The sequence below is a fragment of the Erythrolamprus reginae genome, chromosome 10, assembly GCF_031021105.1.
Source record: "Erythrolamprus reginae isolate rEryReg1 chromosome 10, rEryReg1.hap1, whole genome shotgun sequence".
Lineage (NCBI taxonomy): Eukaryota > Metazoa > Chordata > Lepidosauria > Squamata > Dipsadidae > Erythrolamprus > Erythrolamprus reginae.
In genome coordinates this window covers 42,063,736-42,076,068 of record NC_091959.1, presented here as the reverse complement: position 1 = coordinate 42,076,068, position 12,333 = coordinate 42,063,736, and the positions used below count along the sequence as shown (strand labels likewise).

Below are 12,333 nucleotides of genomic sequence, written 5' to 3'. Positions count from 1 at the left end.
CCCATGGTGTCACGATGGATCACACACAACAACGCAACTAACAACAGCAAAAGTAAAAGAAGAAGAAAAAAAATTCAAGTAATTCCCTGGGAAAAGGAGGAGAGCTTTCCTATATTCATTCTCCTTATCGCAGAAGTATAAATATTTGGACAAAGTTCCCTACTTCGGTCTGAGGCCTATCACAAGTTTCCCTTTGAAATGTCCTTCTCACAGATTTTCACAACGCACCTGGGTTGAAGCATCTAGCAAAATAAAACAACGTTTGTCTCTCCCCCCCCCCCCCCAAGTTATGCTTAATCGTAATAGAAGTCCTGTACTTTTCTGCATTACAAAAAAGAATTGGTTAAAAGGAAGAAAAACAGAAATCCTGTAAAGTTTTCATAACATAGAAGCATAGAAACATAGAAGACTGACGGGAGAAAAAGACCTCCTGGTTCATCTAGTCTCCCCTTATTCTATTTCCTGTATTTTATCTTAGGATGGATATATGTCTATCCCAGGCATGTTTAAATCCAGTTATTGTGGATTGACCAACCACATCTGCTGGAGGTTTGTTCCAAGCATCTACTACTCTTTCGGTCAAATAATATTTTCTCACCTGGCTTCTGATCTTTCCCCCAACTAACCTCAGATTGTGCTCCCTTGTTCTTGGGTTCACTTTCCTATTAAAAACACTTCCCTCCTGAACCTTATTTAACCCTTTAACATATTTAAATGTTTTGATCCTGTCCCGCTTTCCCTTCTGTCCTCCAAACTATACAGATTGAGTTCATTAAGTCTTTATTTATTTATTTATTTATTTATTTAATTTGATTTGTATGCCGCCCCTCTCCGTGAACTCAGGGCGGCTAACAACAGTAGTAAAAACAACATGTGACAATCCAATAGTAAAAAACAGCTAAAACCCTTGTTATAAAACCAATCATACATACAAACATACCATGCATAAATTGTAGAAGCCTAGGGAGAAAGAATATCTCAGTTCCCCCAGAGGTGGGTTTTAAGGAACTTACGAAAGGCAAGGAGCTTACAAAAGGCAAGGATTCTAATCTCTGGTGGCAGTTGGTTCCAGAGGGCTGGGGCCGCCACAGAGAAGGCTCTTCCCCTGGGCCCCGCCAAACGGCATTGTTTAGTTGACGGGACCCAGAGAAGGCCCACTCTGTGGGACCTAACTGGTCGCTGGGATTAGTGCGGCAGAAGGCCTGGTAAGTTTTATGCTTAAGATCATGCACCATTTTTGTAGCCCATATATATATTTGTATATATCCATCCATCCATCCTCCGGTTTCCAATACTTAACAGGCTTCCTCCAAGAGATTTCTTTCTGATTTATGATCAGGTCACATCTCCTGAATGAAGCCATAATTATTTTTGATAATTTGAAATCAGTATAAATGAGCACTCTCCCCGCTGTAAAAAGTATGTGATGCTTGAGAATATTAAGTGGCTCAAATACGCGATGCTTCGGAATATTAAGTTGGTCAAGGAATTCAGCTGTTTTCCATCTAGATTCTGGAACGGATTTTGACAGTTCGGCTACTGTTGTAATGTAAAGAGCAAACATACTGCAAGAGATTGCAGAAAATATCAGGTAAAATTGTGATCACAGGACGGTAGTCAGTGGCAACCCCCCCAAAAAATTGCAGCATGGCAAGAGGCAGACTGTGATCCCGCTGTATAGAGCGCTTTTCCCCTGGGTCTTGCCAATCGACATTGTTTTGTCAACGGGACCCGGAGAAGGCCAACTCTGTGGGACCTAACTGGTCGCTGGTATTCGTGCGGCAGAAGGCGGTCCCGGAGATATTTAGTGACCGTTCAGAGTTACAATGGCACTGGAAGAAGTGATCTAGGACTGTTTTTCGGAGTTACGACCTCTGTGGCATCGCCAGGGTCACATTAGTTGGTTATGACTTATAAAGCCCTTCATGGCATCAGACCAGAATATCTCCGGGACCGCCTTCTGCCGCACAAATCCCAGCGACCGGTTAGGTCCCACAGAGTTGGCCTTCTCCGGGTCCCGTCGACTAAACAATGTCATTTGGCAGGACCCAGGAGAAGAGCCTTCTCTGTGGCAGCCCCGACCCTCTGGAACCAGTTCCCCCCAGATATCAGAGTTGCCCCCACCCTCCTCGCACGCGCAACCTCCTTAAAACCCACCTCTGTCATCAGGCATGGGGGAATTGAAATTTTTCCCTTCCCCCTAGGCTTATAGAATTTATACATGGTATGCTTGTTTGTATGATTGGTCTCTTAAATTGGGGTTTTTTAGATTATTTTTAATATTAGATTTGTTACATTGTCTTCTTTATTGTTGTTAGCCGCCCCGAGTCTTCGGAGAGGGGCGTCATACAAATCTAATAAATAATAATAATAATAATAATAATAATAATAATCCAAATTCAGACGCTCGGCACTTTGGTTCGTACTTATGACCGTCACTGTGTCCCAAGTTCATACGATCTCTTTTTGTGACTTTCCGGGTCAGGAAAATCAACAGGGAAGCTAGATTCACTTAACAACCGGATGTCTTAACTCATCAACTGCTATGTTTCACTTAACAACGGTGGCAAGGGACGTCATAAAATGGGGCAAAACTCCCTTAATAAATGTCTTGCTTAACAACAGAAATGTTGCGCTCAGAATGTCTCACTTAACAACAGAAATGTGGTCGTAAGTCTAGGACTTTCTGTACAACTCTGAAAGGACATTATTCTGCATATCCTTAACAAATTATCCTTAACAAACTTCAGATCGTGCGGAATGCAGCTGCGAGAGCAGTCATGAGCTTTCCCAAATATGCCCATGTTACAACAACACTCCGCAGTCTGCATTGGTTGCCGATCAGTTTCCGGTCACAATTCAAAGTGTTGGTTATGACCTATAAAGCCCTTCATGGCACCGGACCACATTATCTTAGGGACTGCCTTCTGCTGCACGAATCCCAGCGACCAGTTAGGTCCCACAGAGTGGATCTTCTCCGGGTCCCGTCAACTAAACAATGCTGTTTGGCGGGGCCCAGGGGAAGAGCCTTCTCTGTGGCGGCCCCGGCCCTCTGGAACCAACTCCCCCCAAAGATTAGAATTGCCCCCACCCTCCTTGCCTTTCGTAAGCTACTTAAAGCCCACCTCTGCCGTCAGACATGGGAGAATTGAGATCCTCTTTCCCCCTAGGCCTTTACCATTCTATGCATGGTATGTATGTATGTATGTTTGGTTTTTATATTAATGGGTTTTTAATTGTTTTTAGTATTGGATTACTATTGTACACTGTTTTATTGTTGCTGTTAGCCGCGCCGAGTCTCCGGAGAGGGGCGGCATACAAATCCAATTAAATAAATAAATAAATAAATAAATAAATAAATAAATAAATAAATAAGGACATCAATCAATTAATCAGAATGGAGTTCGAAGGGACCTTGGAGGTCTTCTAGTCCAACCTCTTGCTGAAGCAGGGCACCCTGCCTATACCCAATAAATAATAACCAGATAAATTTGGGGTCCATCATCTCTGAATTACAGTATTGTGTAAACAAGGGGGAAGGAAAAATTTTTAAAAATATTTTAGGGAAAAGAAACGGGAATTGGCATAGCAGGAAATGTTTAGGAGCCGAGCCGAGACCAATGACGCGGAAGAGAATCCCCAATAGAAAATATCGGATCACTGTAATTAAAACTTGCCACAATTCTTTAACAAAACAATGACTTTGGATTCATGATTTCATCCCAAATGATGGATTACGTTCCACAATCCATTAGAAACATAGAAACATAGAAGACTGACGGCAGAAAAAGACCTCATGGTCCATCTAGTCTGCCCTTATACTATTTCCTGTATTTTATCTTACAATGGATATATGTTTATCCCAGGCATGTTTAAATTCAGTTACTGTGGATTTACCAACCACGTCTGCTGGAAGTTTGTTCCAAGGATCTACTACTCTTTCAGTAAAATAATATTTTCTCATGTTGCCTTTGATCTTTCCCCCAACTAACTTCAGATTGTGTTAGAATTTTAGGCTGGAAAGAAACCCAGATCAGGGCCACATTTCTGTTTTATGGTGGGGTTTTTTTTGAGCAGGCTGAAAATCCCAAACTTTAAATTGGGTGTGCTATTCGGAATCACGTGTAAATTAGATGCTGCAGAAATTTTGCAAGGCAAATAAATAAATAAACTGAATTAAGGCTGCAATGCGAAGCTTACGTTTTGTCAACCTGGTGGAACATACTAGCAAATCAGTACGCTTTAGATTCACAACAGTTTGGAGTCGTGCATCACATCTTACAATTAAGGTTTAAAATACGCTGCTTCTCAACCGGAGAATTCACCAGGATCCCTGTGCCTGGATGGGACACAGACACACACTGGAGGCTAAAACATATGAAGGCTATAAAACAAATGAAGATTGGAGGCTAAAATATCCCAGCGACCGATTAGGTCCCACAGAGTTGGCCTTCTCCGGGTCCCGTCAACTGAACAATGTCGTTTGGCGGGCCCCAGGGGAAGAGCCTTCTCTGTGGCGGCCCCGACCCTCTGGAACCAGCTCCCCCTGGAGATTACAACTGCCCCCACCCTCCCTGCCTTTCGTAAACTCCTTAAAACCCACCTTTGCCATCAGGCATGGGGGAATTGAATCATCTCCCACGGGCCTATACAATTTAAGTATGGTATGTCTGTGTGTATGTATGTTTTAATAAGGGGAGTTTTAATGTTTTCTTTTTTAATCGTTAAAATTATTAGATTTGTTATGAACTGTTTTCTATTGTTGTTGTGAGCTGCCCTGAGTCTACGGAGAGGGGCAGCATACAAATCTAATAAATGAATGAATGAATGAATGAATGAATGAATGAATAAATAAATAAATATGGAGAACGGTTGGAGGAACTGTGTATGATTGTTTTAATGAAAAGAAAGACCAGGGGAGACATGATAGCAGTCTTCCAATATCTCAGGGGTTGCCACAAAGAAGAGGGAGTCAAGCTATTCTCCAAAGCACCTGAGGGTAGGACAAGAAGCAATGGGTGGAAACTAAACAAGGAGAGAAGCAACTTAGAACTAAGGAGAAATTTCCTGACTGTGAGAACAATTAACCAGTGGAACAGCTTGCCACCAGAAGTTGTGGATGCTCCAGAAGAGCCATGTGTGGTTGCTCCATCATTGGTTTTCAAGAAACATTTCTCTGGAATACTATCTAGAATCCTGCCCAGCACAAGGGGTTGGACTAGAAGACCTCCAGGGTGGAGATAGTGTGGATCTCTGTGGGCACTTGGTTCCACAGGGCCGGAGCCGCCACAGAGAAGGCTCTTCCCCAAGGTCCCACTAACCGACATTGTTTGGCTGATGGGACCTGGAGAAGGCCGACTCTGTGGAGCCTAAACAAGGGGAGAAGTAACTTAAAACTAAGGAGAAATTTCCTGACAGTTAGAACAATTAACCAGTGGAACAACTTGCCACCAGAAGTTGTGAATGCTCCAATATCTGGAAGTTTTTTTTAAAAAGAAGTTGGATAACCATCTGTCTGAAGTGGTGTAGTTTTCTGCCTAAGCAGGGGGTTGGACTAGAAGACCTCCAAGGTCCCTTCCAACTCAGTTGCTGTTGTTGTTGTTGTTATTATTATTATTATTATTATTTATTAGATTTGTATGCCGTTGTTATTATTACACACCTGCAGATGCTAAGTTCTTATTATTGACCCCTTAAAACAAATGAAATAAAAACTGACCAGGGTAGGGCAGAAAAAAGGTCCTAAGCATGTGAATGAGTGAGTAAGTGAGTGAGTAAGTGTGTAGTTGGAAATGGAGAACTCAGTGGCCAAAGGGAGGGGCAGGCTGAAGGGCATTGGGAAATCCACTTCCGGTTCCCTCATTCATTTCAGCAAATTCTTTTAAACTCCTGCCACAAACTCTCTCTCTCTCTCTTCCCCATTTTCCTTTCTTTTTCTTTCTTTCTTTCTTTTTCCCCTTTTTCTTTTGCCAATAGAGGCTGTGGTTTTTTTTTCTTCCGCTGCTGGTCCTTCCTGCCCTCTTTGGAGACTAATGGGGAGACACACACCCCTCCCCATCTATAACATCTGCTCCTTCCTCTGCTAAAAAAAAGTCCCATTAACGCAGTGTTTCCCAACCTTGGCAACTTGAAGATATTTGGACTTCAATTCCCAGAATTCCCCAGCCAGCAAATGTTGTCTGGGGAATTCTGGGAGTTTATTTATTTATTTTTTATTTAGATTTGTATGCCGCCCCTCTCCGCAGACTCGGGGCGGCTCACAACAGAATAAAACAATTCATGACAAATCTAAATTATAGTTTAAAATATTTAAAAACCCCATTTACTAAACAAACATACATACAAACATACCATGCATAAATTGTACAGTATATGCCCCGGGGGAGATGTCTCAGTTCCCCCATGCCTGACGACAAAGGTGGGTTTTAAGGAGCTTACGAAAGGCAAGGAGAGTAGGGGCAGTTCTAATCTCCGGGGGGGGGGGAGTTGGTTCCAGAGGGCCGGGGCCGCCACAGAGAAGGCTCTTCCCCTGGGGCCCGCCAACCAACATTGTTTAGTTGATGGGACCCAGAGAAGGCCCACTCTGAGTTGAAGTCCAAATGGACCGATGCCTTGCAAAGAGAGGAGTACTAAGGAGTACTAAGGAAGTGGGGGAATTGAGCTGGACAGTGGCCTGGCCTGCGTTACACCCCCCCTCCCCATTTTGCAGATGGCACTGAGGGGGCCTGCAGGCTGAAACACCCCCCCATCCATTTTCTCTTTCTCCTACCTCTTACCCCCCCCTCCCACCCACCATCATTCCTGGTGGTGTAGTAATGCAGGCCAGAGCTCCCTTCCCCACCCAAAAACAAGAGGGGGGGGGAAGAGGAGAAGGAGGAGGGGGGGAGGGATCCAGTCATCCAGTGACTCTGCACAAATCTCTGCAATCCAAACTAAAGGGAAACACACACCCCCCAAACCAAAAAAACCCCAAAACATACATCTCAGGTCAGCAGATTTTTCTCCCCATTCACTGCAAACCCCCCCCCATAAAAAAATTAAAAATATCCCCAAGTCCTTCTCTTCTCCCCTCCCCCCTTTGTAAAAAAGGGGGGTGCATAGTTGTAAAAGGAGTTACACACCCCCTTTCCTCTCTGCTCCCCCTTTTGCAAGACAAAAAAAGAAGGGGGTAACCTCCCAAAAGGGGGAGTCCCAAGACCCTCAAGGGGTGTTTCCCCCCCTTTGCATCACCCCAAGAGACTGACCCCCCCTTTTGCAAGAAGAGCACCCCCCTTTCTTTAAAGGAAGACAAAAAAGAGGGGGGTGAGACTCCCAAAAGGGGGGGTCTCAAGACCCTCAAGGGGTGTTTCCCCCCTCCTTTGCATCACCCCAAGAGAGTGAGCCCCCTCCTCTTTTGCAAGAGGACCAGCCCCCCTTTCTTTAAAGCAAGACAAAAAAGAGAGGGGACTCCCAAAAGGGGGGGAGTCCCAACTCCTTCAAGGGGTGCTTCCCCCCTCCTTTGCATCACCCCAAGAGACTGACCCCCCCTCTTTTGCAAGAAGACCAACCCCCCCTTTCTTTAAAGCAAGACAAAAAAGAGGGAGGGAGAATCCCGAAAGGGGGGTGTAGTCTCACTCAAGACCCTCAAGGGGGGCTTCCCCCCTTTGCATCACCCCAAGAGACTGACCCCCCTCCTCATTTGCAAGAGGAGCACCCCCCCCGAAGACCCCCAAATTGGAGGGGGGTCTCTCCAGCCCCCACACCCTTTACTAGGCCTCAGCTGCTCCCCCCTTTTTTTCACCAAAAGGAAGGGGAGGGCTTTCGGGGGGAAGAGGAAGCCCCCTCCCCATTCTTGCGGGGTCTCATTCTCACAACCCCCCCCCCCCTCAAAAAAAATATCCTCACCTGGAAATGCTCCTGGAATCTTATGGGGAGGATTTGAGCCATGGTGGTGGGCGAAGGGGGGGGTCTCCCCGAGGCCGAGAAGCGGGAGAGGAGCGGGGGGAGTCCCGAGAAGGAGCCCAGGAGACCGGGTGGAGGGGTGGGGGGCTCCGGGAACGGCCGCCGCTTCGCCGCCCCACACGCGCGCCCGGCAGCGAGGGGTGGAGAGCCGCTCTCCGGCGGGGATGGTACTGCGCAGGCGCAGGGCGCTCTCTCCCTTGCGCGCTCTCTCTCTCTTTCTCTCCCCCTCCCCACTCCTTTTGCAAGGCTTCGGGAGAAGATCCCTCCGCGCAGCCTGCCCACCCGCGATGAAAGGAAGGGGGTCCTCCGAAGGAAAAAATAGTCCCTGAGGCAGGCGCGTCTTTTTTTATTATTATTGGCCGCGACTCTCTCTCTCTTTCTTGAAGGAAAGGGGGCAAAGGTCACTCTGCTGGGAGGGGGGAGAGGAGGGGAAGAGGGTCCTTTGGCCAAATGGGTGAGGAGGGGTCCTCTCTTACATTCCCGCCAATGCTGTTTGCTGGGACAGCCTATGAGGCGGGAGGATGCTAAAGTCCGAGACGTTGCTCTGCTATAGAGGGGTTTTTTTTTGCATTTCTTCTTTCTTTCGCATTTTTCCTTCCTTCCTTCCTTCCTTCCATTCCCTCCCTTTCTTCTCCCTCTCCTTCTCCTCCTCCCTTCCCCTTCTTCTTCTTCTCCTTTTTTCCCTCCTCCCTCTGCTTTCCCCTTCCGTCCTCCTCCTTCATTTTAATTATTTGTTTGTTTGTTTGTTTATTAAATTTGTTTGCCGCTCATTCCCAAAGGACTCAGGGTGGCATGCAAGAATTCTCCTCCTTCTTCCTCCTCCTCCTCCTCTTCATTTATTTATTTATTTGTTTATTTATTTATTTATTTATTTTGTATGCTGCCCACTCCCAAAGGACTCAGGGTGGTTTACAAGAATTCTCGTCCTTCTTTTTTCTCTTTCTTCTCCTTCCTCCTCCTCCATTTTATTTATTCATTCATTTATTTATTTATTAAATTTGTTTGCTGCCCACTCCCAAAGGACTCAGGATGGTTTACAACAAGAATTATTCTTCTTTTTCATTTTATTTATTTGTTTGTTTGGTTTGAATTATCATTGCTGTCGACTTATTTTATTGTTTTTTATTGTAAGCCACCCAGAGTCCTGCAGGATTGGGCAGCATAGAAGTCAAATTAATTAAATTAAATGTGTATACTGCCCATTCCCAAAGGACTGAGGGTGGCTTACAACAAGAATAATTCTTCTTCTTCCTCTTCCTCCTCCTCCTTCTTTCCTTGTTGTTCTCATGCCCCAAAGATGCTTTCTTCTTTCAATGCCTCTCAAAACTATGGTGCAAGGTGCCATCACGTATAAAAACACCCAAATTAGCGTTCTGTTAGGTCAGCCAATGCTGCGGGAGACATGTGAGATTGAAATAATAGGCAATTGTCCTATTTCTCTGCATCTCTTGTCAAAGCATCAATCGGCTCTAAAATCAATATTTGGGGAAATGTCTGTTATTTACTCATAGTGGAGCGAAACCTGCTGTGGCTCGGTGCCAACAGCTCTCGCACAAGATTTGACCTTGGAATTGCCTTCACTTATAGCTATGTGGGTGGGCAGGTTTGGGTTCTATTGGCTGTGTTTTAGATTCATTCATTCATTCATTCATTCGATTTTTATGCCGCCCTTCTCCTTAGACTCAGGGCGGCTTACAACATGTTAGCAATAGCACATTTGAACAAATCCAGCATATTGCCCCCACAATCGGGGTTCTCGTTTTACCCACCTCGAAGGATCCCTCCTTTTCCGCGGGGGATGCGTTCCAAGATCACCCGTGAAAAACGAATTTCCGTGAAGTAGAAGAAAGATAATTTTTTATGTATTTAACGAGTATTTGGACTTTTAAAACCCACCCTTTGCATTAAACAGTCATTCTATAATGTTTCTCAGCTGGAACAACGTGATATCCTACCAGTTTCTTTAATAAAGCACAGTAGTACTGTAGAATAATTTTATGAATTTTTAATGGATTTAAAATTTTCAATGGATTTAATGGATTTAAGCCCCGTTTGAAAACTCGTAAAGTAGTGAATCCACGAAAGATGAACCATGAAGTAGTGAGGGATTACTGTGTGTATATATATATGTATATTTACTATATTTACAGCAGCACGAAGCTTACAACTTCAGCCTGATCATGGTGAATTTGATTTCACCGAAACGTCGCATAGACATGCAAAATATTACACGGGGCAAAACCCGAACTCAGAACAATCTACATACATATACCCGTGAAAATCTACAAAAACAAATATATATGTATATACTGTATATACAATATTAATCCCTCACTACTTGGGGTGTATAATTTGTTTTTCGTAAATTGTCACGGGTACAGGTATGACGGTCTTGGCATATTCAGGTTTCTTCCCGTGTAGGATTCAGAAATTTCTGGCGACATTTCGACGAGGTCCCACTCGTCATCTTCAGGCTGGTGCTTCTGTCCTTGTTCTTGTCCTTGTGCTGTGTTCTCCCTAGAACAAGGACAGAAGCACCAGCCTGAAGATGACGAGTGGGACTTCGTCGAAACATCGCCAGAAATTTCTGAATCCTACACGGGAAGAAACCTGAATATGCCAAGACCGTATATATATACACACACACATATATAATCTTCCTCTTTCTGACCTACTCAGTATCAGTATCTGTCCATCTATCTAACCAAGGAACGAAGCCCCTTGCTCAGATGCTGACCCCCATTCGAGTTGTTTTCTACAGAGAAGCCCTCGCCGTAGAGGACAGTTCTTTATTTGAGTATCTCACCACCACCACCACTTCCCTCTCTTTCAATGGGCCATTGATGCAAATGGACCGTTTATAGAGGTTTAGAGTTCTCCCCCTCCCCGTTTCAAAGGGCACGGATGGCTGCCAATTCCGTCTCCATGGTCCCGCTCTTGGGAAAGGTTGCAAGTGCATCATCGCACGCCAGGGCTTTTTTGTGGCTGTTTAGCGCAACCCAAACTGTGTTTTGTGGCCTAGTTAGCTGGGCAGAAAGGAAAGAGCGCCAACCCACCAGCTCTTTCAAAGTAACAGCTGCGAAGGGAGCAGCAGTGACTTCATCCAACGGTTTGGGGTGTGTATTTATTTATTTATTTTAAGTGTGTAAAAAGCCAGGCAGGCCTGCTGCCAAATCTTGCTACCACCCACACCATGCATGACACACAAAGTTGGGGATCTACTGGTTGTCTTTGACTTACATCCGTTCACATAGTGACTATTTGAACAACATGGGGGGGGGGGGGAGGAGGGACTTAAGGGCTGTTTTTCACACTGAGGCTGAGAACCATTATCACCTCCATGTAGTCACACAATCAAAATTCTGCAATATTGGGATTGTTGGTGAGTCAATCGCGGGGTAGAGGAGGAGCCGCTGCGGGATAGAGATGACAGCTGCTCTTTAAAAATTATGATTTAAGTTGACTTAAATCAAGCTTTTTACTGGTGATTTAAATGATTTAAATGGTGATTTAAATCAAATCCACCCTGATTTCAATGTTAAAACCATCAGCATCCAAGATCTTGAAAAAGAGTTGGAAAAACTGCCTTCACTGTGCTCAAATAAGATGCTTTGACGGAAAGCAAAGGTATTTCTCACGCTTGTAGCTGTTGAAATTATATCTTGGCCACAATAGAAGTGGATTAAAGAATTATGGTAATTATTTGATGTGCTTACAGTTGCCATAATTGGCTTCTGCCAAACTGCCAAGGAATTAGGAATTAAAGCCAAAGTCAATTTGAAGAGATATCAACCTTGTTAGAATATTCATGACTGGGAGAAAGAATGGTAACAAGGTTAGCTAATGAATAGGCATAGCAACTAGGTCAGCTAAACACATCAGAGTCTGTGCAGAGAACTGAAACTAAACCTAGTAGGCTGGGTGTGGCTCAGCCCCCGCTGTACTCTGTGTTTGTCTACTTTGAATTAGAAGCTGCCTATATTTTACTTATACAGTATCTGCTACTATGTTGAAGGTATCATATTATATATACGGTATGTATATATATATATACACACACATACAGCAGAGCAGAAGGGATTGGATACTGTAGCCTAGAGGTTAATTCTCTGCCTTACAAGGCAAAGGTTGCAGGTTCAAGTCCCAGTGAGGGTATGACTAGCTGATGAGGCCAAAATAAGACTGAAATAGATCTATCCTAGTCTCCCTTAATTTTCAAATTCAGCAAAAAATAAAAAATGTGACACACACACACACATATATACATACATACATACATACACACACACACATATATACATACATATAAAATATGATTATATATATATATATAAATCACATTTTATTTGTAACGTATTTTGCTGACAATGAAAAGGAAGGAAGACTACTATA

At 44.2% G+C, this 12,333-nt stretch overlaps 1 protein-coding gene across 1 annotated transcript in view; it reads right to left on the bottom strand.

Annotated features, from left to right (window-relative positions):
• CLTCL1 (clathrin heavy chain like 1) overlaps positions 1 to 8,160 on the bottom strand; it is a 75,884-nt gene extending 67,724 nt beyond the window's left edge. The window contains exon 1 of the mRNA XM_070761998.1: positions 7,885 to 8,160. Within this exon, the coding sequence (XP_070618099.1) occupies positions 7,885 to 7,926 (42 nt within the window). The 5' untranslated portion in view covers positions 7,927 to 8,160. The remainder of the gene's footprint in view (positions 1 to 7,884) is intronic.
• Between the last annotated feature and the right edge of the window lie 4,173 nt (positions 8,161 to 12,333).